Source organism: Sus scrofa, chromosome 14, assembly GCF_054392235.1.
Source record: "Sus scrofa isolate SSC_HxYL_T2T_F1_AM1 chromosome 14, Sscrofa_HxYL_maternal_Yorkshire_Landrace_v2.0, whole genome shotgun sequence".
Taxonomy (NCBI): Eukaryota; Metazoa; Chordata; class Mammalia; order Artiodactyla; family Suidae; genus Sus; species Sus scrofa.
Window position 1 is genome coordinate 38,132,190 of NC_139396.1, and position 26,687 is coordinate 38,158,876.

Genomic DNA, 26,687 nt, shown 5'->3' on the forward strand with positions numbered 1-26,687 from the left:
CTCTTCTTGTGGTGGCAAAGAGCCAGATATAAAACACCTGTGAGCTCAAGGGCATTGAGTGGGAAACTGGTCCAAAGGTACTAACTTCCAGCTCTGAGATGGCTAAGTGCTAGGGATGTGGCATATAGCACAGCAACTGACACCAATAATTCTGTATGATGCACTTGAAAGTTGCTGAGAGAGTAGATCTTTTTTTCTTTTTCTTTTTTTTTTTTTTGGCCACTCCCGTGGCTTGCGGAAGTCTCCAGGCCAGGGATCAGACCCAAGCCTCAGTTGTAGCCTGCTGCCACAGCTGTAGCAATACTGGATCCTTAACCTGCTGCACCACATAGGAACAGATCTTAAACTTTCTCATCACACACACACCTGTAACCATGCATGGCGATGGGTTTATTACCTATACTTGTTACGCTGATGGTCTCTCAGTTTACACAAATCTTACGGGATACATCTGAAACTTACACCATGTTGTATGTCAATTATAGCTCAATAGAGCAGGGAAAAAAGGGGGGGAAATCTTCCAAAAAAAAAAAACCCAAAGCACCAACAAGAACTGAGAACTGATGGCTGCTGAGAGGAGAAAGTGGGACCAGAGAGTGACCTTCCCCACTCAGGCACATGGCTGGGGGAGGCTCCTGGCTGGTCTCCATGGTACAGCATACAACAGGATGGGGGATCCTGGGGCATATCGAGCAGATTGCTTAAGGGTGTGGTTCGGGAAAGAGGAGAGACTTCAAAGCCAGATGCACCTGACCTTGGACGCTCGTCCATAAGGCACCTGAAGCAGCTGTGAGGTGTGTTAAGCACAGCTCCTAGCCTCCTTACCTGCTGGAGGCCTTGATGAGAATGGAGCTTAGGGCGTTCCCATCGTGGCGCAGTGGTTAACGAATCCGACTAGGAACCATGAGGTTGCGGGTTCGGTCCCTGCCCTCATGTTAACCTCAGTGGGTTAACAATCTGGATGCCGTGAGCTGTGGTGTAGGTTGCAGACGCGGCTCGATCCCGCGTTGCTGTGGCTCTGGCGTAGGCTGGCGGCTACGGCTCCGATTCGACCCCTAGCTTGGGAACCTCCATATGCCGTGGGATCGGCCAAGAAATGGCAAACAGACAAAAAAAAAAAAAATTATGAGAATGGAGCTTAGGAGGTGCCTGGAGGCCCATCAGGCAATGGGCAGAGTCTCAGGGATCTGTGCTGGTTCATGAATGTGCTAATATGAAGGGGAACTCCCAAGCCAACCCCAGAGATGACTAAACTGTTGAAAGCCCCCCGGGGCTAAACAGAGCAGGCAGCACCTACCGGGGGACTTTCTGCTTTGTGTCTCAGGAAGAGCCCTTGGGACAGAAAAACAAGGGGACCGACTACAACTGATAGGGATGGAGTTGGTACAGGTGGTTGTAGAAGTCCCAATAGGGGATCATAGATAAACAGGGAAACCTGGGGGATGTTGGGAGACCACTGTAAGTTCAAGAAAGCCGTCAGCACAAGGCAGGCTTGCTGGGCTAGTGGAAGTGGAGAATTGTGTCAGGTCACTGGGTAGGCACTGGAATGAGGCCTGCATTCAGATTCAGACCAAGGGCAAGAGTTTGAGGGCGCCCTTCAGCTGATTTGAATATACACCTTACCCGATACTAAGGAGGAGCTACTACTCCCAGAACGGAAGAGGCGGGCCATTCCAACTCCCACTCCCCTTGAATGCTAAAACTGTGCCCGCCCGCCCTCCGTCCTGGGGGTGAAGCTTTTGTGCCTGCAGGCTTGCATCTCTCACAAGCATCCTATCCTAAAAAATCTATTTCTTGCCTATCACTTTGTCTCTCCCTGAATTCCTTCTGCGTGGAGGCATGAAGAACCTGAACTTCAGTAAGTTCAGAGATAGGGTGAGTGATTCTAATTTGAAACCGTGGGTTTAAGTCCCAGTCTGGGTTTAGGGTGGGTTCAGGCTGTTAGTGCTACCAGTTTCAGAAGAGGTCCTTTTGAATAGGCAGACCCGTGTCATTGCCTGAGACAAGAGATTCCAGGAACTTCCCACTTTGGGCCTCTGGCACGTTCCTGATTATGTATAAACACGGTGCCTGGTACAGAAACACCAGTGAGTGGAAGGATTTGCTGAGTGATGTGGAGCCGGGTCTGAGGAAAGAGCCACAGTGTGCTTGTACCTGGTGGGGCTCTTCCGTGTCCCTCAGGACCTGGGAGGCTTTGGTGTTTAAGCCGGGAGTTGCTCATCAGGAGCCCTGTGTGCAAGGGTATTAGCTGGTGTTATTCATCTGTAAGCTTCTGTGAGCTCCTTAATGAAAACAACTGCATTTTCTCAGCTTAATGGCACACTCTGGAATGTTCCGTCTCCCGTGCTATCAGGTACAGTGATGAAACATCAGCTCCTCTGTGACCAGCAGCACACCGGACAAATGGCCTCTTATCCACGTGCCCAGAAAGTAAGTTCTTTTTTTTTTTTTTTTTCTTTTCATTTCTTTCTCTCTTTCTTTCTTTCCTTCATTCCTTCTTTTCTTTTCTTTTTAGGGCTGCACCTGCAGCATATGGACGTTCCCAGTCTAGGGGGCCAATTGGAGCTACAGCTGCCAGCCTGCACCACAACCACAGCAACGTAGGATCTGAGCTATGTCTGTGACCTACACCATAGCTCCGGGCAGTGCTGGATCCTTAACCCACTGAGCGAGGCCAGGGATTGAACCCATGTCCTGCTGCTGCAGAGATGTGGCCAGTCCCCTTTTGCCACAGCAGGAACTCCAGAAAGTAACTTCTCAGCGGTCAGAATGTAACCATCCAAACAAAACAAAACACATCTTTATTGCACCAGAGGTACCATATTGATTAGCAAAAGGGTTTGACAAGATGAATCGCTTGTGTGATGTATTTCACAAGGAAACAGGGAGGTTTTCCTTTTGCAGTGACCCCAACTCCCCACGGCCATGTTCTTCTTAGCTCTTTTCATTTTAAATTGTTTCGTAAGAAGATATAATAAGTGACGTTTTGTATGTTTTCTGGACACAGACGTGTGGGGTGGCAGGATGCAGAATAAATTTGCACAAATGAGTCTGTCTTTGAGTATAATTCTGGGGGCCCACCTCTGAGAGGTGGATACCAGAAAGCCTAGTAAGTCAGGGAATGGGTGTCAAAACCAGCAGCCTCCCATAATGATGTTCTGCAGCCCTTCCCTCACCTCTTTGTAATTTCAGGGGACACTGACTTGTAATTTTAGGACAGCCAACGCTCATGATCCTCCTGTGGGTATGACATTTTCCTTACCGTCTGGGGTGAGGCTGAATAACTCCAGAGCATGAAAAGGCAAACAGAGTGTGTTTCCTACATGGCTGGGAAGCCCGCCACGGGTTCTACAAATGCAGGGGGCAGAATGGATCCTATGAGTTCCTGTTACCTGACAGCCACATCCTGCCTTAGAAACCAAGAGTTGAGAAAAAAAATTGTACCATATGCTAAAAAGGTATCAAAAGACAACTTAATGAAAATCTTTTAAAAGTATTTAGTTGCTCTTTATTTTCATCAACTCAATAAAATAGGATTTTATATTTTTTGAACTTTTTCCTATCATTAAGTGTTAACTTTATAATTCTTTAAACTTTTAAAGTCCCCAAAGAAGATCTCAGTGGGCAGGATTTTGGCCCCACTGAAAATGGGTCTTTCTGGAGTTCCCATTTTGGCTCAGGAGGTTAAGAAGCTGACTAGTATCCATGAGGATGCGGGTTAGATCCCTGGCCTTGCTCAGTGGGTTAAGGATCCAGCATTGCTGCAAGCTGTGGCGTAGGTTAAAGATGCGGCTCAGATCTTGCTTTGCTGTGGCTGTGGTGTAGGACTTGCTGTAGCTCCAATTGGACCCCTAGACTGGGAACTTTCACATGCTGTGGTGCGGCCTTAAAAAGAAAAAAAAAAGAGAGAGGGGGGTGTCTTTCTGTGTAGGGGCTGCAACAATTACATCTACATGAATGTATTAATATTTGTGTAAATATAATTGTGTTAACCCAGGCAGCTCCCAAGCAAATGAGCCTGAGATGATTAATGAGTAGGTGAATTAATCTGTGTGTGTGTGTGAAAATCAGCGTTGTTAAAAACCACACATGTGTACATTTGTCTGCTGGGCATGCAGCCCCTGAATCGGGGAGTGGTCTGGGTTAAGACCAGGCCCTTATCGGGTAGGGCTGACATTCTGGGTCAAAGTCATTTTCAGTCATAACTGATTGTGCTGGGTGCACACATGGCCTGCAAAGCCACAGCAATGCCCCTTCCTACACACTCTGTCTTCCCCTAGTCTTTGCTGGTGGTCTCCAAATGCATGAGCCAAATGGCCAGATGACAATTTAGATCAAAACAGTGTGTTCAAAACAAAACAGACCAACCTTTGGGTTAGAAAACTGTAAGGGGAGCAGCTGGAGAGTGCCCTGCTTGCAGCCAGCCAACCCTTACCTTCCGGTGGCCCCAGAGCTGGTTCCCCTTCAGGCCGTGACAGTCGTAGAGAGTGACCGGGCTATTGTGCGAGATGGCATCGAAGCAGAATTTCCGGGTGTGCAAGGGCTCGCCAGGTCGAATATCTTCTCTCCAACCAAAGGTGAAGAGCTGACAACGCAACATCAGCAGAAAAGCGCCAGTGAGTTTAATTTGGAGAGACTGGAAAGCAGGGGGAGGTGTGTCTTTTAGCAACTGAGAGCACCTTCCCGCTTTGTGCAGGACAAGAAAAGAACTGTCTTGGCTTAGCAGACGATTTGAAAAATGCATTTATCCTAAGAGTTTCCAGCTGGGGGGTCGGGGGACAGGGATGGAGGGAGGCAGGAAGGGAGGGAAAGAGGGAGACAGGGTGGGGCAGAAACTTTTTAATGATGCTCTTTACATTCTTCATTTAGATAAAAATGTGAGTGGATTCAATGCTAACAGCCTAAATGAGCAGATTAACTGAGAAAGGACCAGGACTAGGGTTGCTCTGGATTGCTAATAGCAACTTGAAAATGTTGATTCAAATGAAAGCTAAGCTTGACGAAGTAAAGCAGAAGCAAATTAATTTCCTGGGGTTGGTAAAAGTAATCCTGCTGGGCAATGGAGAAAATGTTGGACTATGACTCCTAGTAAGAGATACGGTTTACACACACACACACACACACACACACACACACACACACACACACACACGCCCGGGCGCATAGCTCTCGCTGTGTCTCTTGCCCAGCTGAACAGAAGTTCGTGAAATTATATTTATCCTCACTGCTCTTAATAGATTGATAGTCCATCCAACCTTTACTGTCCTGACCTATTCCATCCAATCATTCTGTCATTTTAAAAAATATTACTGGAGTTCCCATTGTGGCTCAGTGGTTAACAAATCCGACTAGGAACCATGAGTTTTCGGGTTCGATCCCTGGCCTCCCTCAGTGGGTTAAGGATCCAGCGTTGCCATGAGCTGTGGTGTAGGTCACAGACACAACTCGGATCCCGTGTTGCTATGGCTGTGGCATAGGCTCAGCTCCCATTAGACCCCTAGCCTGGGAACCTCCATATGTCTCAGGTGTGACCCTAGAAAAGACAAAAAAATAAAAAATAAAATAAAAAGTGATTTTTTGCCACTTCTGTAAGGAAAGGGTACTTTCTTGAGTTTGAGCCGGGCAACCATTCGAGGGGCTTGGTAGGAGAAATCCTTAAGGAAGTGGGAAAATGGATGAGATCGACTGTAGGATTTCCTCTCATTCTAACATGTCAGTGAGTTGATGTAATTCTTGTAACAGGACTTAAGGCTGCCGTGAAGCTGAGCTGTCAGGAGACCCTGTGGACATAAAAGCAAGTGCAATGCTGAGCTGTCCACAGACAATACACTTGGTTCTGACCAGGCCCTCAGATTAGCCCAGTTTGGGGTCCACTTGGGTAAGAAAAATACAGAGAACCTGGCAAAATTCCAGGGATCATTCACAAAACCAGTTAAGTGGCGGGGAAACCATAGAAAACTTGAAAAAGCTGGATTAAGTGATCTGAAGAAAATCAGGAAGAGCAGATCCAAATCAAGCCTGTGAAGCCTGTTGTCTAAGTCACAGTGAGAGGCTATATTCTGTTTCCCTGGAAGATGGGACAACACAGGGTGTTTTAAATAGAGGAAGGAGCTATAGGTTAAGCATTTGAAATAGATTCATGAAGGGGAATTGTGTGGTCTCTTTGCCTAGAGTTGCTGTTTTAACATGACCATGGGCTGAGGCATTTTTAGATCCATTCAAACCCTATGCAGGGGAATCGTTTCTCAAGGAAAAGTGTCTTTTCAGGTGTCTCTAACTTTGATCACTCTCTTCCAATCAGGACTCACTACTCGTGGCTTTTGAGATGCTGGGGTCCTGCATCTCCTGCCCTAGACCTCTGTACCACCCGTGTCCTGTTTTCAATCATCTCCTCAGGGCAGGTGCAGCTCTGGCTTCCCAGACCAGGTCCGTGTTCCTTCCCTGGCTAGTCTCACACACTTGGTTCAGCTCTTGCCCATGGGTGGATAACCCACCATCTGTGTGGGTTTCCCACCAGCATGTACCACGGACGTCTCAAAGTCCACACATCCTGAGCTCCAAGGATTCCCTTCCCTTCTAAGCTGTTTCAGCGCCTGCCTTTTGTTTTAGTTGCTGGCCACATCATTCAGCTTCTCAACCCTGGAGCCTTCTGTCTCTACCTCCCAGTCATCCCTCATCCTCTTCATCTACTCAGTCGTCAGGTCTTGCTGTTTCTGTCTTCTAAATATCAGTAAAAGCTCCCTTCCCCTCGATGTCCACTGCATGTGTTCTCAGTGTTCTTGTCTGGACTCTTGAAAGAACCTTCTAATTGGTTTCCTTCCTACCTTCCTCTTTCTGTTCCTTCGTATGTTATTTTTTAAATTGATATATAGTTGATTTACAATATTGTGTTTCAGGTGTACAGTGGTGATTTAGTTGTGTGCATGTATGCAAACGTGTGTATTCTTTTTCAGATTCTTTTTCCTTATAGGTTATTTCAAGGTATTGAGTTGAGTTCCCTATGCTATATAGTAGGTCCCTGTTGGTTATCTATTTTATATACTGTAGTGTGTATATGTTAATCCCAAACTCCTAATTTATCTGCTCCCCACCACCCTTTCCCTTTTGGAAACCATAGGTTTGTTTTCTATGTCCATGGTTGTATTTCTGTTTTGTGCATAAATTCATTTGTATCATTTAAAAAAATATTCTACATATAAGTGATAGCACATTATGTTTGTCCTTCTCTGGTTTACTTCACTTAGTATGATAATCTCTAGGTCCATCCATGTTGCTACACATGGTGTTATTTCATTCTTTTTTATGGCTAATATTCCATTGTATAAATATACCACATCTTCTTTATCCATTCACCTGTCAGTGGACATTTAGGTTGCTTCCATGTCTTGACTATGTACATAGTGCTGCAGTGAACACTGGGGTGCATGTATCTGCTTGAATTAGAGTTTGAAATACCTCTTTGATCATGTTACCTCTTAATCTGACATCTCACCATATTTTCACATAACCCTTAGAGAATGAAGTTCAAACTCTAGCACATAAAGAACTTTCCCCCATCTGGCCTTTGCCATGTTTTCCAGCTGCATCCCTTTCCCTTTAGTTTATGTTCTAGCAACAGTTTAAGTTGTTAAGAGAATAAATCTTAGAAGTTCTCATCACTGAGATCTCTTGTGGTGCAGCCAGTTAAGGATCTGGCGTTGTCACTGCTGTGGCTCAGTTTCAATCCCTGGCCTAGGAACTTCCACAGGCCACAGGGTGGCCAGAGAAATTTTAAAAGTTCTCATCACAAGAAAAAAACATTCTATAACTATGTTTGATGATGAACATTAACTAGACTTCTTGGGATGATCATTTTGCAACAGATACAAATATCCAATCACTATGTCGTATGCCTGAAACTCATATAATGTTGTATGTCAATTAGACCCTGATTCAAAAAAGTGTGGTTTCTGGAGTTCCCGTCTTGGCTCAGTGGTTAGTGAATCCGACTAGGAACCATGAGGTTGAGGGTTCGATCCCTGGCCTTGCTCAGTGGGTTAAGGATCTGGCGTTGCCGTGAGCTGTGGTGTAGGTTGCAGACGTAGCTTGGATCCCCCGTTGCTGTGGTTGTGGCGTAGGCCAGTGGCTACAACTCCGATTAGACCCCTAGTCTGGGAAGCTCCATATGCTGCAGAAGCAGCCCTAGAAAAGACAAAAAAAAAAAAAAAAAAAAAAAAAAAAAAGTGTGGTTCCTTGCACTAATCAGGCTGTCAGTATGTCGCTTCTGCGACTTTATTCGTGAGAGATCCCTGGTTGGAAGGGCCTCATTTGTTGGCCAGCCTCCTGCTCACCTGTCCTTTAGGATCAGGTGTCCACTGTCTAAGAAACCTTCTTTCTGACCCCCTCCCTCCCTCCCAGACCTCGTATTTCATCATGATCATTCAGTTACGAGTCTGTCACCCGCACTGAGCAGTAAGACCCTTAATGGCAGGAACCCTATCTTCTTCATTTTTGTGTTTCCAGCACCTAGAACAATCCATGACATCTAGTCCAATAACATTTCTATTGAATAAGTGACAACTTGCCCTCATTCTATTAACAGAAAGTGCGTTGGGATGACTTTCAGGATGAATTAATTAGTCTTTTCAGTTTCTCAAATGAATTTGGGTTGTTTGTGTCTAATTACAACCATATCAACAATAATCCTTTCTTTTTTTTTGTCTTTTCAGGGCCGCACCTGCAGCATATGGAGGTTCCCAGGCTAGGGGTCTAACCAGAGCTGTTCCCAGGCTAGAGGCCTAGGTCAGAGCCACAGCAATGCCAGATCTGAGCTGCATCTGCAACCTACACCACAGCTCACAGCAATCCTTAACCCACTGAGCGAGGCCAGGGATAAAACCTGCAACTTCATGGTTCCTAGTCGGATTCATTTCTGCTGCGCCATGACGGGAATTCCTAATCATTTTTTTTGAGCTTTCAATTTCAATGATTTCTAGGCTCAGTTACCTATTATTAGAATAAGAATTTCCTGCCCTATTAACACTGTCATTGATTACATCATTATGTTATTTAAAATCACAATTCCTAGGTACTATAAACAGTGCAACCACTGCAGGAACTGGTGGGTTTTTTTTTTTTCCCCCTAAAGTTTTTTGAAGTATAGTTGATTTACAATGTTGTGATAATTTCTGCTGTGCAACAAAGTGACTCAGTCATAAATATACACACATCCATTCTTTTTCAGATTCTTTCCCCACGCAGAATAGTGGGTAGAATTCTCCGTGCTATTCAGCAGGTCCCCATTGGCCAATCATTCTATATACCTCAGTGTGCACACGCCAATCCCACACCCCCAGCCCATCCTCCCCCTGCCACCTGTCCCCTTTGGTAACTGTAAGTTTTTCAAAGTCTGTGGGTCTGTTTCTGTTCTGCAAATAAGTTCATTTTCATTTTGTATCCTTTTTAAAGATTCCACATATAGGTGATATCATATGATGTTTGTCTTTCACTAACTTCACTTTGTATGAAGGAGCCAGTGGTTTTGACTGGTTTATCCATTTTTCAGTCTGTCTTTCTTCCTCTTTTTGGTTTTTATATACACAGAAGCCGGAGCTGAAAGGCACTGCAGTCAGGACCTTTATTATTATGTCTCTCATTATCCTGGTGGGGACCCTGGGCCTGCAGAAAAGCAAGGGTTTGTCATCACCACACTGCAAGCACCCAGGCTTGTGTGTGCTTTCATAGACAGTCTTTTCTCACTTTTTACTCTCTTTCACTTTACTTTTCTGACTTTTTATTAAATAGACCAGTTAAGACCAAAAGAATAACTGTGTTAAAGCAAGTGGCCACATTCTTGTCTTGCCTGATGCATTCGTTCCCCTGTCACAGGTGTATCTTGGGCACCCCCTGTGACTTTCAGTTCATGTTTCCAGGTCTGTGGTCATCCTCAGGTGTGTAGATAAATTGTTAGCCTGCAGGCTTCACAGTGCCTTATGAATCATTGTTATTATCACCTGGTGGTTTGTGCCTGCATCCCAGGTGACAAGTGTTTGGATTTTATCAACTGCTTTATTCTTCTGCACCTGTCATTAGCTAAGATTTTTTTCTCTTTCCCTTCTTTAAAATGCTCTCTCCTGCCACATAGCTGAGTCTAATGATCACGTGGAACCAAACAGGCTCTAGCCTTTAGTTCCTCAGGCCCATGTTCCCTCGGGCAATTGTGTCAAAGCAGAAACAAGTTGACCTTATGCAAGCTTTTCATGGTTTGCCTTCCATCCTTTGGCTGCTCCTTGCCCATGAGAAGTGTGTGCATTTTACTCAGGTTTCTGGCATAATACCTCTTGATTTTTTTTTTTTTTCTTCTCAATCTCACATTCCTCAATTTTGGAGTAAATCGATGTTCGTTTCTCCATTTTCTCCTCTGAATAGTTTGAAACACAGATTCGGGATGATCCGTAAGTCATACTTCTTGGCGTTCGTGTTGGCGTAGTGGGTGTAACGTTGCCTGAGTTCTTACTGTTTTGCATGAACGTGCACTCAAGCTTCAGTGCAGTGTGTACGCTATCTTAATCTTCCTAGGGGACTTGAGAAGACGGAAACTGTTTTGCTCTCTGAGGGTAGTTAGATTTTCTTTCATTGACATGTGGTTGGCGGAGGTCCGAGACACTGCGTGTTCCCGCTGGTGGTTTTTACTGTCAGCAGCCTGGTACTGAGGCTGCACCGCCTCCGGGGAGCGTCATGTACCAGGGGCCCTGCCCCACCTCCCCCTCTGCACATCTGTTCCTGCTCTGGAAAGGGCAGCACCGCCCACGTCCTCAGCAGGATGGATGCGCTGTTGCAGAGCTTCCTCCGCCAGGAGGTCATGGCCGAACCGGCCCGAGGGCTCCCCCTCGCCCACCTCTACCTTGGACTCTTCAGGGCAGATGGGGAGCATCCTTCCAGACCGCTCAGGTTTATGAAGAAGGTCTTTTTTTCTTGCCCTTTTTAGGTCGCTGAAGGAAACTGAAAGCCAGTCCGTGGCGCTGCAGCTAGCTGGATGGAGAACCCCACGCTCCCTTCCGGCAGGAAAGCCTTAGTCACCCCCCCATTTCCCACCCCCCCGCCCGCCACAAAATGCCACAAAAGGCGTTTTCTTACCCAAATGCTTTTAAAGATTCTTTACTCCCATGGACCTACTTTGTTCATTCATTTGTTTCTTACTTTTGTCATTAAAAAAGACCATTTCAACTCTAATAAGGGCCCCTTTTGTGTTCTTTGAGTGCTTTTGAATCAAAGAGAATACCTGTAATTTTCCTGTCGTGATCTATTTTTCTCCTCCAGGAACTTTAATCTAAATGGAGAAGAAAGAGCCCTAATTCTTGTAAGTCACTGAGTAATATACTGAATAAGCATACTGTTAATTACTGAAAAACAGAGCAGCATGTGATGTTTTAACCTCCAAGTCAATATACTGTGGTACGCATGTCAAATATGATTGACTTTTCAACTCCTGTCAACCCTGTTTGATCTCCCTCTTTTCAGTCTAGACTGGAAATCTTTTCAAAGAGAAAAGATCTTTTGTGCAGCTTCTAAATTGTCGGCTTGTCTAGTGCTGACCTCTGGTGACTATTTCTTGAATTACAGGACATAGATTTTATTGCAATTTTGCCTGAGGGTGGGAGGGGGGAGGCGGGGGAATGTACCTGCAATTTTTTTTTTTTTTTTTTGTCTTTTTGTCTTTTTTTGCCATTTCTTGGGCCGCTCCTACGGCATATGGAGGTTCCCAGGCTAGGGGTCCAATCGGAGCTGTAGCCACCGGCCTACGCAACAACCACAACAACGCGGGATCTGAGCCGCGTCTGCGACCTACACCACAGCTCACGGCAGCCAGCGACGGATCCTTAACCCGCTGAGCAAGGCCAGGGATTGAGCCCGCAACTTCATGGTTCCTAGTCAGATTCGTTAACCACTGAGCCACGACGGGAATGTACCTGCAATTTTTAAAGTATATGTAGTATAGCTGGCCTTATTTATATTTATTTTCAGCTGTCAATTTAAGCCTACAGTCCAAAGAATATTCCATTCTAGCACATTCTGGGGGGTAGAGGTGTTAAACCTGACTCACATTCAGGTGTGCACCCTTGGCACCTATCAGCTGGCCAGGTGTGTCCCTTGGCTAGGCTGAATAGAGGTGGGGGAGAGAAAATGATCTCAGCAGTTACCAATTTTCCTCATGGCTTTCTCCTTTTTCTTTTTTATTTATTTTTTCTTTTTTTAGGGCTGCATCTGCAGCATATGGGAGTTCCCAAGTCAAAAATTGAGATACTTCCCTTTCTCTCACATTTACTTTACAAAATCACCATAACCTGGTTATTTAATTGCTAGTCATACCTCAAGTCTATTTAAATCTCTCCTTTAGTAGCTCTAGAATGCTAGTCTAAGGTACCAACTTCTATGTTCTAGACTTTTACAATAGATGACTAACTGTTCATATGCTTTCAAAATCCCTCCTATTTTTTTTTTTTTTTTCTTTTTTACAGCCATACCTGCAGCATATAGAAGTTCCCAGGCTAGGAGTCAAATCAGAGTTGCAGCTGCTGGCCTACACCACAGACACAGCAACGCAGGATTTGAGTAGAATCTGAGACCTACCTGTAGGACCTTAACCCACTGAGTGAGCCCAGGGATCGAACCCGCATCCTCAGGGACACTATAGCAGGTTCTTAACCTGCTGGGCCACAACGGGAATTCCTTTTCCACTGCAGGTGCCAGTCTTATTGCTAGGTCTCTGAAGCCTCCTTTCTTGCTCCCAGGCTGAAGCCAGAATTGCTTCTTGGAGGAATCAGTCCAGTACCATTCAGCTCCCTGGTAATACCCAGAGGATGAAGGAGGCAAGCTGACTGCTACAGGCTGATCCTTGCCCCTGAATGAACCCTAGAGTTGCGGACTCAAGAGCCTTCCTGCAAACTCAACTGCTGGGAGTATTGGAGAGAATGACACATAGTATTTGATGTATGGTAGCACAGCACAACAGGAGATTGCTAGTTTGGTTGGTATCCAGTGACCTGTGGGGAGAGTGAAAAGGCAGATGCCAAATTCTGTTTGCTCTGCACCTCCTGCCTGTGAGGAGGATGTTATCGCTTCTATTTAAAGGTGGAGGGACTGTGGCCTTGAAAGATATGACAGTTTCACAAGGACATACAGGTTGAACTGGCTGGAATCTAAGCTGGCCTGACTGGAGGTCCAGGATCCTTCTAGAACACCATGAGGCTGTGGGAGAGGACAAGGACCCATTCCCGGTGGGTTTAGGGATTGACTGAGTCAGTTCTGGGCTGTGCTGTGGGCTCGGTCCACTGCCGCTTTCCTGAATCACTTGCTCTGCTGTATAGCCCAGGCTGGAGGCAGGGCAGGAAGGGAGGGGATATATGTGTGTGTGGGGGGGGTGGAGAATGGGGGGTGGGAGAGGTGGGTGAAAATGGGGTGAGGGAGGGGCTGAGATGCCAGATCTCAGCACACCTCTGCAGAGTTGGAGACACGAGGCTGGGTGGGGGAGCAGAGTGGGGTGGGGTTTTTACTAACTTAATATACAAGACAGATACTTGAGGAAGAGCTGCATGAAAGAACTAGAGCCTTACTAGAAACTGCCTGTCTGTTCTTGGTTTTCAGAAGAGCAGCATTTTGGACAATGCTAGGAAACAGCCCAAGCAGAACATTTGGTCTCGAGCGTGGGATGTATCTTTTTGCAGAGGGAGGAAGGGGGTGAGAAAGATGGGAGGAAGGGGTTTTAACTGTATTGGTATACATTTTTTCCTTCTAAAAACTGGCAGTAGGTGTCGATTCGTGCTCAGTCTGTGATGAATACTCTGGGGTGTGCTGTAGTGTATCTTATAATTTCCTACTTGAAATATTTCATAATTTAAAGTTAAAACAAGAAAAAAGGGCTAGACATAATTCCACCCACTCTCTTTCCTCTTTTACAGGTGACACAGAGTGAGGAAGGACCGTACAAGGACGGTCACATTGCAAACTTAATGAACTGAGTTGCTCTGAAATATTTTTCAAGCCAAAGCAATAAATGGTCTTAAACATCCCATGAGGTCCATGGTGGGGTTTAACTGGCTCAGAGTTATCCTGCGTGTGTAAGGTCACAACTGCTGCTACAGCAAGAGGTATATGTAAACTAGTCTTTTCAGGAAATAGCCAGAGGGGGAAAATAAGATTAGACAAAGTTGCAAAAAACTTAGAGAATAACATATGTCTTCCAGTAAAACCATGAAATTTAGTCGGAAGAGTTATGTAGCATTCTACAGACTTTTCATGGTTTGAAAACTATTATTCTGGGAAAGGAAATGTAAGACCAGGGTCGAAATCAATACTCCTATCAGCCTATCTAGTATTTAAAGTCCATTTTCAGACATGATCTCAATGGATGATCACAGTTGCTCTGAGAAGAAAGAGAAGCAAAGAAGTTAGGTGATCTCCTTGACAGCAGAGCTGGGTAGTGACAGAACCAGGCCCTCACCAGGGGCCTGCATTGAGACTTGTTTGCACTATGTCCCCTGCCCACCTCAGCCCCCACATGCCCGGGATGCACCTGCTCATGAGACCACGTCCTTTCAGAGCCGTCCTTGACACAGATGTCCAGTCTCAGTTCAGTTCCTGTGGCTCCGTGCTTGCTGTCCACGCAGAGATTGGCTGCCACGTTTCGAAGCTGTGGAGAGAAGAAAGGATGAGCATGGGGACGTCTATTTTATTTTATTTCATTTTATTGTACCTCTTGTTCCTGACAATCCTGGTGTAGATTTGGTAGCTGTTCTTTTTTTTTTTTTTGACTCACCAGCACTGGATCCTTAACCTGCTGACCCACTGGGGAACTCCTCAGTAGTTGTTTCTTTTCATTGCATGATTACTGAATGATGCCTTAAATTTACATGCAATTTATGGAGATAAATCAGGGAATTAAGTTTAACATGGTCTAGCCCACATGTAAAAGAACACTGGAAAGTTTTGAAGAGCAGAAGCACAGCCAGGGACCATGTGATGCTGGCACCCGGGAACATGAATGCCGAGTTCATGACTTCTGTTAAATGGGGATTTTCGTTTTCAGGTTTTTCTTTTTTTTAAATTTTTTAAATTTTGGAGTTCCCATCATGGCGCAGTGGAGATGAATCTGACTAGGAACTATGAGGTTGTAGGTTCAATCCCTGGCCTCGCTCAGTGGGTTAAGGATCCAGCATTGGCTGTGAGCTGTGGTGTAGGTCGCAGATGTGGCTTGGATCTGGTGTTGCTGTGGCTCTGGCATAGGCTGGCAGCAACAGCTCTGATTGGACCCCTAGCCTGGGAACCTCCATATGCCGTGGGTGTGGCCCTGAAAAGACCAAAAAAAAAAAGAAAAATAAATTAATTTTTTGGCCATGCCACAGCATGGAGAAGTTCCCGGGCCAGGGATCAAATCTGCAGCATAGCAATGCCAATGCCAGATCCTCAACCTACTAGGCCACCGGGGAACTCCTTTTTTTCAGGTAGTTCTTTAACATTATCTTCCTGCTTCAGAGCATCTTCTGCCATCACCACCTCAGCCGAGACAGAGCTTGGTCTGGCCCCTGTTGTCCTGGTTTAGCATTTCTCCTGGATGATAAATTAAATGCCCCCTAGAGGATCAGCCAAATGGGAAGGAGAGGACCGTCGGTGCAATGTCCACATCATGTCCGCATTTAGAAAAGTTGCAGAATGAGAACAAAATGAATGGTAATTCTTCCCCAGTGTGACATTAACTTGGGTGTGAAGAACTGAGTAGTTAGGAATGGGAAAGCAGCAGACCTATGAGCAGTATCAGGAGCAGAAGCAGCAACAGGAAAAGTCCGGACATACACACATCCCCATGTCCAATCTTCCTGCTGGATCCTCCTACGGGCACCACACTCCAAGGCAGAGCTGGGGACCTGGGGGCTGTTTCTGAGGTTTTCATGCTAAGAGAGGCTCGGTGATCTCAGGCCTTTGTGGAACCTGGATTATAACAATCCCATTAGGTCCTGCTCAGGAAGGAAGCCTGCACAGGATGTGCTCAGGTGTTGTTTCCCTCAGGGTTCTCTGGCCCAGGATGGTACATGTGCTCACCAGGCTCCCAGGATGCAGAGACGCCTGAGTGGGGCCTGACCCTCCTAGGAAGAAAGGGGAAGCAGGGGAACAGTTGTCATGAGATGTACTGGGCACCGCGAACAGGAGAGAAGTCGCTGGGGTGGGCTTGGTGGCAAGAGTGCTTCCTTTCTAGTCCCTTCAGGAGTGGGTTTGGTGTCTCATCATTTGGGAGGGATCAGTGTGGCGGATCTGGTTCCCTTGTTTAGAGACTTTGGCAACAGCTGGACTTGGCCTTGCGCTGCCGGACCTCTGCTCTCAGGGTGTCTGTCCCTGGTGATAGGGTGTGAGATCCTGGAGGATACGAGCGATGGTCCTTAACTTCGTTGGGCCTATGGACATCTCCATGGAGAACTGGGGACATGTTTGCAGAAACAACCAACAAGGTGTGAGCACTTCTGTGTTCACTTTCCTGCCGCCATAGACTCCACATTTGAACCCAAAAGAGGGGAAATGCTTGCCACCCCTCCCCACCTTGCAAATGAATTGCCTCTGTCCTCTTAGTCTCCTGGGTGATCCTGAAGGACAGGGAGTGGACTTGGCCTGCACCTGTCACCCCCCTTCTGTCACATTTCCTGCACCTCCTCAGTCAAGCCCTGGGGAGGAATCCTATGGTGCGGTTTGGGGAGCCAACTTCACATAGGCCTTTTGTGGAATCCACTGTCAAGGTGTGTGATGGAGTTTGATGAACTAGAAGCCACCGAGGGTCAGAGGCAGAAGTTGCTCTCACGGTCTGGATCCCGGCATCGGCTGCCAGTCTGAGCTGACGGGGGTCCCACGTGTCGGATTCTAAAGGCTGCAGCCTCAGTCTGTAGGCTGCCCACCCGAGCTTCTGGGGAGAGCACCCTTTCCTCTGGGCTGCGAGCTCACAGAGAGCTGTGTCAGCTGAGGCCAAAGGCACCTTCAGACACTCTTGTCCCAGAACTGAGCCCCAGGCGTCGAGCCCTGCAGAGGAAAGAGCAGCAGGGATACAGCCTTAGCCAAGGAGGCCCAGTGCAGGCTCTGCTCTTGGAAGAGGAGGAGGCGGGGCCGGAGGGGACACAACCAGCCAGGCTGCCCTGGGTCTGCCCCAAGCTCCCGGACCACCTCACTCTTCCTCAGGAGCCAGGAGGGACTCCGACAGAGGTAGGGGACACCGTTTTCTAAACTCGTGAATGTTCTAAATTCTCACGCAAATGGCATCCGTGGGATAAACAGGGAAACGGCTTTGGAAACCACACTTCAAGCAGCAAAGGTGTAATTGTCCACATCTGTGTACACTTTAGCCTGTCTTTGAGCCTGAGGAGACGCGGGGGTGGAGTGCCGCTATTTATTCCCACCTTGGCAGCCCGCATTCACATCGCTTCCTCGGCTCCATCATAACAAACAGGCAAATAAAATCCCAACCGAGGAATTCCCGTCATGGCGTAGTGGTTAATGGATCCGACTAGGAACCATGAGGTTGCGGGTTCGGTCCCTGGCCCCGCTCAGCGGGTTAAGGACCCGGCGTCGCCGTGAGATGTGGTGTAGGTCGCAGACCCGGCTCAGATACCACGTTGCGGTGGCTCTGGCATAGGCTGGCAGCGGTAGCTCCGATTCGACCCCGAGCCTGGGAACCTCCATATGCCGCTGGAGCGGCCCTAGAAAAAACAAAACAACAAAACCCAACAAACACCCAACCGAGAACATCCTAATGTTGCTTATTCATTTGAATGAAGTTTTCTTTCTAAAAAAAAGTAGACAGGAAAAATCACGAATGATTTTTGCTTTTTCACCGTGGGCTCTTGTCTGTGGCTGAAGGAGAAGTGGTATACGCGCCTACGCACAGGCACACGCTCGGTCCGGATCCAGCGCAGGGACACGGAAAACAGACAGGACACAATAGGAACCCTTCGCGTTCTATTCCCTGACATCCAGCAGAATGGGATTAGACAGTGTGGTGGCGCGGGACTAGGGACTAGTGGGAAGCAGGAGGAAAATGGGGGGGAAAGGCTCAGGACGGTATTACCGAGGTCATCTTCCTCTGGGAGAGGGTTAGGAAAAGGTCTGGCGGAAAGTAAAGTATCTCTTAGGTCTGCAGGAGGCATCAGGCTCAGCTTGAAGCTTGGCTTTTCCTTCTCAGTAGTGGGTGGGGGGGATGTTGATACTAGAGGCCCGGAGGAGAATAGGCGTGTGGGATAAACATGGTGGTTTGGCAGGTGTGGGGCAGGCAAGTCAGTTGGTTGTTAGAGAAAGACTCCTCTCAGCTCAACAAACATGAGTTCTGTGCCCCCTCAATGCCCCCCCAATAAACTTGGGGTCTTTTAAGTAAGAAGTAGTGGGTTCATGACTCAGTCCACACACACTTATTAAGTACCTGGTATGGCCCAGGTGCTCTGCTAGACAGTGAAAAATAAAAAAGGGTTGGTTCCACCGGTGGGTGAAATAGGAAGGGGTCAGAAGGCACAAACCTCCAGTGGTAAGAGGAATAAATGCTGGGGATGTGCGGTGCAGCCTGGTGACTGCTGTCAGCTACACTGTGTGGTATGTTTGAAAGTTGCTCAGATAAGATATTTTAAATACTCTCATCACAAGAAAATTAATAACTGGTGATCATTTTGTAATATATGTATATAAAATATATCCCATTTTATTTATCCTTTTACTCATCAGTGGACACTAGGTTGTTTCCATGACTTATCTATTGTGAATAATGCTGCAATGAACATGCAGGCACGGATATATCTTTTTTTTTTCTTTAGGAGAAATCTACCTAGCCTGAAATTCACCATTTAAAGTGAACAATTCTGGAGTTCCTGGTGTGGCAGAGGGGAAACGAATCCGACTAGGAGCCATGAGGTTGGGGGTTCGATCCCTGGCCTCGATCAGAGGGTTGAGGATCTGGTGTTGCCATGAGCTGTGGTATAGGTCTCAGACTCGGCAAGCATCTGGCGTTGCCTGTGGCTGTGGTGTAGGCTGGCAGCTACAGCTCCGATCAGACCCCTAGCCTGGGAACCTCCATATGCCGCGGGAGTGGCCCTAAAAAGACAAAAGACAATAAATAAATAAATAAAGTGAACAATTCAGTATGGTTTACATTCCCAGTGTTATATAGCATTGTGTTATATCTAGTTCCCAGAGGCTCTCATTACCTCAACTAAAGCCCCATACTCAGCAGTTTAACCCCATCTCCCCTTCTGACCACCTGTCTGCTTCTGTCTTTATGGACTTATCTGTTCTAGATATTTTATATGAATGGAGTAATATGATATGTGACTTTGTGTGTCTTTTTTCACTTAGCATAATGCCTCTGAGGGTCATCCTCCTTGTAACATATATTAGTCCTCCATTCCTTTTTATGGCTGGATATTTCTTTTTCTTATTACTATTATTTTTTTGGTCTTTTTAGGACCACACCCATGGCATATGGAAGTTTCCAGGCTAGGGGTCGAATCAGAGCTGTGGCCACTGGCCTAAGCCACAGCCACAGCAATGTCAGATCCAAGCCACGTCTTTGACCGACACCACAGCTCAGGGCAACCCTGGACCCTTAACCCATTGAGCGAGGCCAGAGATCAAACCTGCACCCTCATGGATGCTAGTCAGATTCATTTCCACTGAGGCATGATGGGAACGCCTCTTTATTCTTTAAACTCACCTTTTTTTTGTTTATATATTTGGGATAATATATTCATTTTCCTGAAGATGATTTTGTTACCGGTTTCACCTAGATCTACCTGCTTCCTATTGTTCTAGAAATAAACCATGTTGTCTATAACACCAGTGTCTTGGCTAATGCACTTCCAGTAACCGAAGTTCTTCCTCCCCCATCCCATATGCTCAAATTTTCCTTATTTCGCAGAGCCACCTTCTAGTCTACTTGAGCCAGTGAAACTCACTTACCCTCCCTCAGAAGAAAAGTACCTTGGAAACAAGTCTTACAACAACTTGCTCTCTCAATGAAATGTTGTTGAGAATAGGTCCTATCTCCATGGAGATCGAAAGCTTCTTACGGACAGAAATCATAATTTATGTCTACATCATACTGTACAGAGTCTCCAATACATTGCAAATAACTGAAGGAGAAAGTACAGTTTATAGACTCTTAACAACCACTGAGGTTGCACGGTCATCTACTCTGCTATTTACAAAGTGGTTGCTTAGGTTTTACCATTTACTCGTAGAGAACACAGCTTCCTGGATGTCAGCCTAGAGGTTATTAATCCTGTCCTTTAGACTAAAATTTCTTCCCCCCCAAACTCATTTCCTATTATTAATTGGCAGGGCAGAGCCTGAAAGATGAGCTTTTACCCACAGAGCCGATGCATACCTAGGCCTAAACAATCAGAATGGAAGACCTTGTAAGCACCTCTGTTGCCAGTATACCCGATGTGGCCAATTTTCTTTCAGGGTCTTGCAGCTTTGATTGAATTTGACTAGTTAAGTGGGGAAAGATTTTCTCTTCTGAGAGCTTATAAACTTTTTTTTTAATTCAGCTTTTATTGAGGTATAATTTATATAGAATTAGATATTTATTTTTTGGCCCTACTCTCAGCATATGAAAGTTCATGGGCCAGGGATTCAACCTGCACCATAGCAGCGACCTGTGCAGCAGTGACAGTGCTAGATTCCTAATGTGCTGTACCACCAGGGAAGTCCTAGAATTGGATATTTAAGGTATACATTGTGGTGAGTTGATATACGTGTACTTTGTCAAAGGATTCTCTTTTAATGAATGCACCCATCACTCACAGGTTTATCTTTTTATCTTTTTTTTTTTTTTTTTTCCCGTAAGCACATTAATTTCTTCCTTAACTGGTTTCTTTCGATTATACAGTTCGGTGTTTGCAGCGATAGTTGGTGTATTTTACATTAGATCCGCAGGCTTTTTCTATCTTATTCCTGCCTTGAACATGTGCTGAATTCTACTCACAACCAGGCCCAGCGCGTGTTACCAGGGACCCAGCAGCGTTTCACTTCTTGACGCTCTGCTCCCTCCTCACGTGACCGACCTTCCTTCGTTCCTGCTCCCCTCCCTGCTTGTGATGTCCTAACCCCTCTATCAGAACATCTCCACCTGCAGAGTTTGGCAAAGGGGCGTGAGGGGCGTGCGCCTCGCTGGTTTCCCTGGTAACTGATGAGCCCACCTGACATACCCCTCCACCAACAGGCAACTTCCCCCTTCCTCTGGGAGGGAAGACGCCGCCTTGTCCTGCCTGCCGTCCGCAGCACATAGTGGGGTGTCGCTCCAGGACCCTGCCTCAGACATGTAAGCCACCCCCCGCCCCCCCATCCAGTAAACCACTGCCGCCTCTGTCAATGACTCTAGGCTCGTCCTTCGGTCTTGAAGTTGGGCTGGGGACCCAGGGAACTCCCATGAGTGCTGAGACGTTGGGAAATTAGGACCAGGGAAGGAAAGTCGGGGGACCGTCTCCTAACACTGGGACCTGAAAGTTGGGGGGGATCCTGGGGTGGCTGCCCCCCGGTGTATGCTGCCATAGAGGTGGCAGTCTTTGATGGAAGGGGGCTCCCCAGAGAGTAGGGAGAATGCCTAGACACCCCGAAGGCTGTGATGGAGACACTGGCCCCCATTACAGTGGGGAAAATAAGTCAGAGACAGTAAGGCGGTGGCCACAGCTGCGGTCTGGCCATTGCCTTTTATATTTAGGCCACAGCGGCTGAGCTAATAGCCGAGGCAAAGGTTAACTTGAATGTTGATTCAATGTTCCTCTGAAAGTGAGACATGTGTAAGTGTGTGAATGATATGTATTATTGTTTATTACTACTATTTGTTTAAGCTGAACTGTCTATTTAGAAACTAAAACAAACTCCTGAAAATGACCCAAATGGGAATCTTTTGACATTCTAAAACTGGCTTTTGCATAGGAAATTAGCTTTCCAGAAGGAATTGGTATTTCTTTTCCTGTGCCTTTGAGATGTAAATGACCTCCCTGGGCTCTCAGGAACTTGAATCCCTGAGAGTGAAGGAAAAAAAAAAAAAAGAGATTTTTAAAACTCTACTGGGAGGGAGTTCCCGTCGTGGCTCTGTGGTTAACGAATCCAACTAGGAACCATGAGGTTTCGGATTCGATCCCTGGCCTTGCTCAGTGGGTTGAGGATCCAGCGTTGCTGTGACCTGTGGTGTAGGTCGAAGATGAGGCTCGGATCCCTTGTTGCTGTGATTCTGGCGTAGGCCATTGGCCACAGCTGATTAGACCCCTAGCCTGGGAACTTCCATGTGCTGCGGGTTCAGCCCTAGAAAAGACCAAAAAAAAAAAAAAAAAAAAAAAAAATCCGACTGGGAAAACTATGAGATCAGTGTCTGTACACGCATGTCTATGTGTACCTTATAAATAACAAGGTGTCTCTGCCTCCAAATGGCCAAGATTGCTTTGTGGATGAGCTCTGTTAAATTGGCGTAAAAGAAATTACAAGCTTATATGAATTCTCAGAAATGAATGCATTTCAGGTTCGCATGATCTGGGAATATTCATTGCTGAATTGATATGGAATTCAATCAATTGAATTGGTATGGAAGCTACCTTAGCTTGTTGTTTTGATTAATATAGACATGTCATTAGAGTCATCAATGTTAAGTATGATACTTCTGTTGTGCCTAGGTTTACTAGAGGTCAAATAAGACCTTATTATGTCTGTTGTGCATTTGTCAGCAAGAATAATAATATGATGAAACTTTAAGTAAATGTAAATGAAATAAGAGCTTTTAGGTAAATTCTATAGGACTAATTATGTTTTTGGAATGACTATCTAAAATAGTCTCTCCAGATTTTGGTAACTTGAAACTAAATGAAGTTAAATGAAGAGAATTCACTGACTTTCTGCATCATGTCAAGTAGGATAAGATACTGGAATTTTAATTCCTGGAAGGGTCTAAGTTTACCTGTCTTTGCTTTCTTAGGAAGAATAAAGCATGTTTTCCAATCAGAAAATGCTGGTATGACAAATCACAATTACTTGCTTCTTGGTTTTTGAATAATTCATTTCCTTTGATTGTATATCCATAAGTGGGATTTCTGGATCATATGAATACCACACTTTTTTTTATTACTGTAACTTTGTGTTGAGATTTGAAATCAGGAAGTGTGTGTTCCAACTTTGTTCTTCTTTTTCAGGATTTTTTTTTTTTTTTAGCAATTTAGGGTTCTTTAGCTTCCACATGAATTTTAGAATGAGTTTTTCTATTGTTGCAAAAAAAGCCATCGGAGTTTTGATAGAGATTGCATTGAGTCTGTAGATTCCTTTTTTTTTTTTTTGCTTTTTTTAGGGCCGCACTTGAAGCATATGGAGGTTCCCAGGCTAGGGGTTCAATTGGAGCTATAGCTGCCAGCCTACACCACAGTCACAGCAACATCAGATCCATGCTGCGTCTGCGACCTACAACCACAGCTCATGGCAATGCTGGATCCTTAACCCACTGAGCAAGGCCAGGGATTGAACCTGCCACCTCGTGGTTCCTAGTCAGATTTGTTTCCACTGTGCCACGACAAGAACTCCAAGTCTGTAGATTTCTTTGAGTCATGTTGACATAGTATTTTGGGGGTAGTTTTAACAATATTGTCTTCTTCCCATTGTTATTGTCCATGAACCTGGGATGTCTTTCCATTTCTTTAGATATTTTAAAATTTCCTTCAGTAATGTTTTGTATATAAGTCTTTTGCCCTGTTGGTTAAATTTATTCTTACACTTACTTATTTTTGGAGATAAATATAATGTATATAGGAACATAGATTCTGGAATGAGATTGCCTGGCTTTAGTTTGATGTTACCATTTATTAGTGGTGGGACTTTACGCAAGTCTGTAAGTTCTTTTTTGCCTCAGTTTCCTCTTCTGTAAAATGGCGATAATAATGCATGATAAATTTGATGTGATGACTAAATGAGATTGTGATAGGGATGGAGTAGGTAGATAGTTATACACGTAGTTGTAGAAGTCCCAATAAGGGACCATAGATAGAGAGGGAAACCTAGGGAACTTTGGGAGACCACTGTAAGTTAATAATTGCTCAAGATGGCCATCCAAGGCAGGCTTGCTTGACTAGTGGAGGCACAAGATATGCCTCGGGTCATTGGGTGGGGGATGGAGTGAGGCCTATATTCTGGTTCAGACTAAGGGCAAGAGCTTGAGGACCACCCTTCTGCTGATTTGAATAAGCACCTGACAGTCCTAGTTTGACCTTATAGGGTCGAATACTCTCTTACTGGATACCAAAGAGGAGCTATTACTCAAAGAAAGAGGAAGAGGCGGTCTTTTCCCACCCCCATTCCCTTTGGATTATAAAACTGTAACCAACTTAATCCTTAGTACAGAGCCTCCTCACCTGCCTACTTGCATCTCTCCTGAGTGTCCTATCTTAATAAATCTATCTCTTGTCTATCATTTTGTCTCTTGCTGAATTCCTTCTGCACTGAGGCACAAAGAACCGAACCTCAGTAAGTCCAGACATAGGTTGAGTGATTCTAATTTAAAAACCATGGGTTCTGGAGTTCCCGTTGTGGCTCAGTGGTTAACGAATCCGACTAGGAACCATGAGGTTGCGGGTTCGATCCCTGGCCTTGCTCAGTGGGTTAAGGATCCAGCGTTGCTGTGAGCTGTGGTGTAGGTCGCAGACACGGCTTGGATCTGGTGTTGCTGTGGCTGTGGTGTAGGCTGGCGGCTCCAGCTCCGATTAGATCCCTAGCCTGGGAACCTCCATATGCCAGGGGAGTGGCCCAAGAAATGGCAAAAAGACAAACAAACAAACAAACAAAAAGCCCATGGGTTCAAGTCCCAATCTGGGTTCTGGCTAGGTTCCAGTCATAAGTGCTGTCAGTTTGAATTATGCTATGAGAGACTTATATTAGTGTGTGGCCCTTACTAATTGCTCCATAATTGTTAGCTTTATTGTAGAACCAGCAGACATAGTACTGCGATGCATTGAGATGTGAGGCTGGGGAGGGGAATGGGTGTCATTTGGGGAAGGTCTTAAATATCAGGATAAGCAGTATAGACCTTGTTCAGCTGGCGGGGAAGATTTTAGATGTTTTTGAGAAGAAACCTTACTTTAGTTCTGGTGTTAATGGGAGAGACAGATGCAAGCTATGTGGTTGTAAGCATGGACACTGGTTCTAATCAAAGATGGGGATCTGACCTCTGGTCATGGTGGTGATGGAATATACACAATATACCCAAAGAACACCTGTGTTCCAAGGGAGAATGTATTGTGGACACGTGTTTCAGAGCACTTGCAGTTCTTGATGTCTGTTTGCATGTAGATAATGATGATGTACTGAGTCTGGGGTGTCTTGGTGACATCCTTATGTGGACACCTGGAAGAGTCTGAGGTTTGGAAGAGAGGTCAGGGTGGGAAATACAGATTTGTAAGTTATCCATGGTGCCAATTACTAAGATACATATTGCCTCTCAACTCCAAGTCTACCCCTCTCTGCCTTGCTTTGGGGTGCTCACGACAGACCCTGTAGCCATTTTCCTTGTCACTGGTTACAATTTTAGGCTTTACCAATGTAGGGTGCAAGGTGAGAGGAAGGCTCTTGCCTTCTCTAGTGTGTGAGCTGTGTCCCCATGTGTGTCGGCAGAATGGCCTGTGGGTGGGGTGGAAGGAAGCACTGCCCCTGAGTGGCCCTCACGGAATCACAGTGGCTGCCACCTCCCTAGGTTCTTTTACCACCACCTGTCAGAGGAAGGGAGGATGGAGAGGAGCGGGGGAGGGGCTTGCCTAGGTCTCCGCATTCCCACCTTGCTCACACGCCCTGACACGGCTCCTGTTTTCAGAGGTGGCTGCTGTTAGCCCCTCTGTAGCCCGTTTGACCCCTTTTACTAGTGAACACTTTTCTTCGTGTGAAAATGTCCCTGTTCAGATGGCTGGTGTGATTTCTGTCCCCTGACTGGACCAGAGGACATGATCCCAGGGGAGCAAAGAGGATGGAGGATGAAATTGCAGGGATTGCTTCCTCTGAGCAGTGGCAAGGAAGGAGTCATCAGGAAAAAGCTGGGGCAGTAAGGGGACTGGAGAGAAGAGTCTCAGGAGTGGCCAAAGCCTCAATCCTTCACGAGGCCAAGCACGAGGCGTCCTGGGAGAGGCTGCTGGCCTTGGCAGTTAGGGAGTCCTGGTGGCCTCGCCAGGGCAATTTCAATCTTTAAGGTCCATGAAGGTAGAGGACAGATGGCCAAGTGGACTGAGGAAAACTGGGAGGTGAACATTCAAGACAACCAGTGGAAGCTTCTCTTTGAAGAAGCTCAACCTCAGTGGGAACAGTATCTACAGGGGAAAAGCAGAATTAAAATGAAACAAGCTCGGAGTTGCTGTTGTGGCTCAGTGGTTAATGAATCCGACTAGGAACCATGAGGTTGTGGGTTCGGTCCCTGGCCTTGCTCAGTGTGTTAAGGATCCGGCGTTGCCGTGAGCTGTGGATTTGGCATTGCTGTGGCTGTGTAGGCCGGCGGCTACAGCTCTGATTTGACCCCTAGCCTGGGAACCTCCATATGCCACCAGAGCAGCCCTAGAAAAGTCAAAAAGACAAAAAAAAAAAAAAAAAAAAAAAAAAAAAAAAAAAGAAAGAAACAATCTCTCTGGAGGGGACACTTGAGGGTAGAATTACATCTAAGCCCTGGCCTAATT

General features: G+C 46.0%; 1 protein-coding gene and 1 long non-coding RNA gene across 19 annotated transcripts in view; one reads left to right on the forward strand and one right to left on the reverse strand.

Annotated features, from left to right (window-relative positions):
• The window catches only part of GALNTL6 (polypeptide N-acetylgalactosaminyltransferase like 6), a 1,215,026-nt gene that overhangs the window by 14,509 nt on the left and 1,173,830 nt on the right, over positions 1–26,687 (reverse strand). For all 18 annotated transcript variants that reach the window (XM_084994758.1, XM_021072445.2, XM_084994753.1 and 15 more), the window contains 2 exons: positions 14,552–14,668; positions 4,436–4,585 (listed from right to left, as the gene is read on the reverse strand). In XM_084994758.1, the coding sequence (XP_084850884.1) occupies positions 4,436–4,585; positions 14,552–14,668 (267 nt within the window). The remainder of the gene's footprint in view (positions 1–4,435; positions 4,586–14,551; positions 14,669–26,687) is intronic.
• LOC110256613 (uncharacterized) lies at positions 1,742–11,111 on the forward strand. Its single transcript, XR_002338369.2, has 3 exons — positions 1,742–1,875; positions 2,311–2,430; positions 10,967–11,111. It is a non-coding gene; the product is annotated as an uncharacterized LOC110256613 (long non-coding RNA).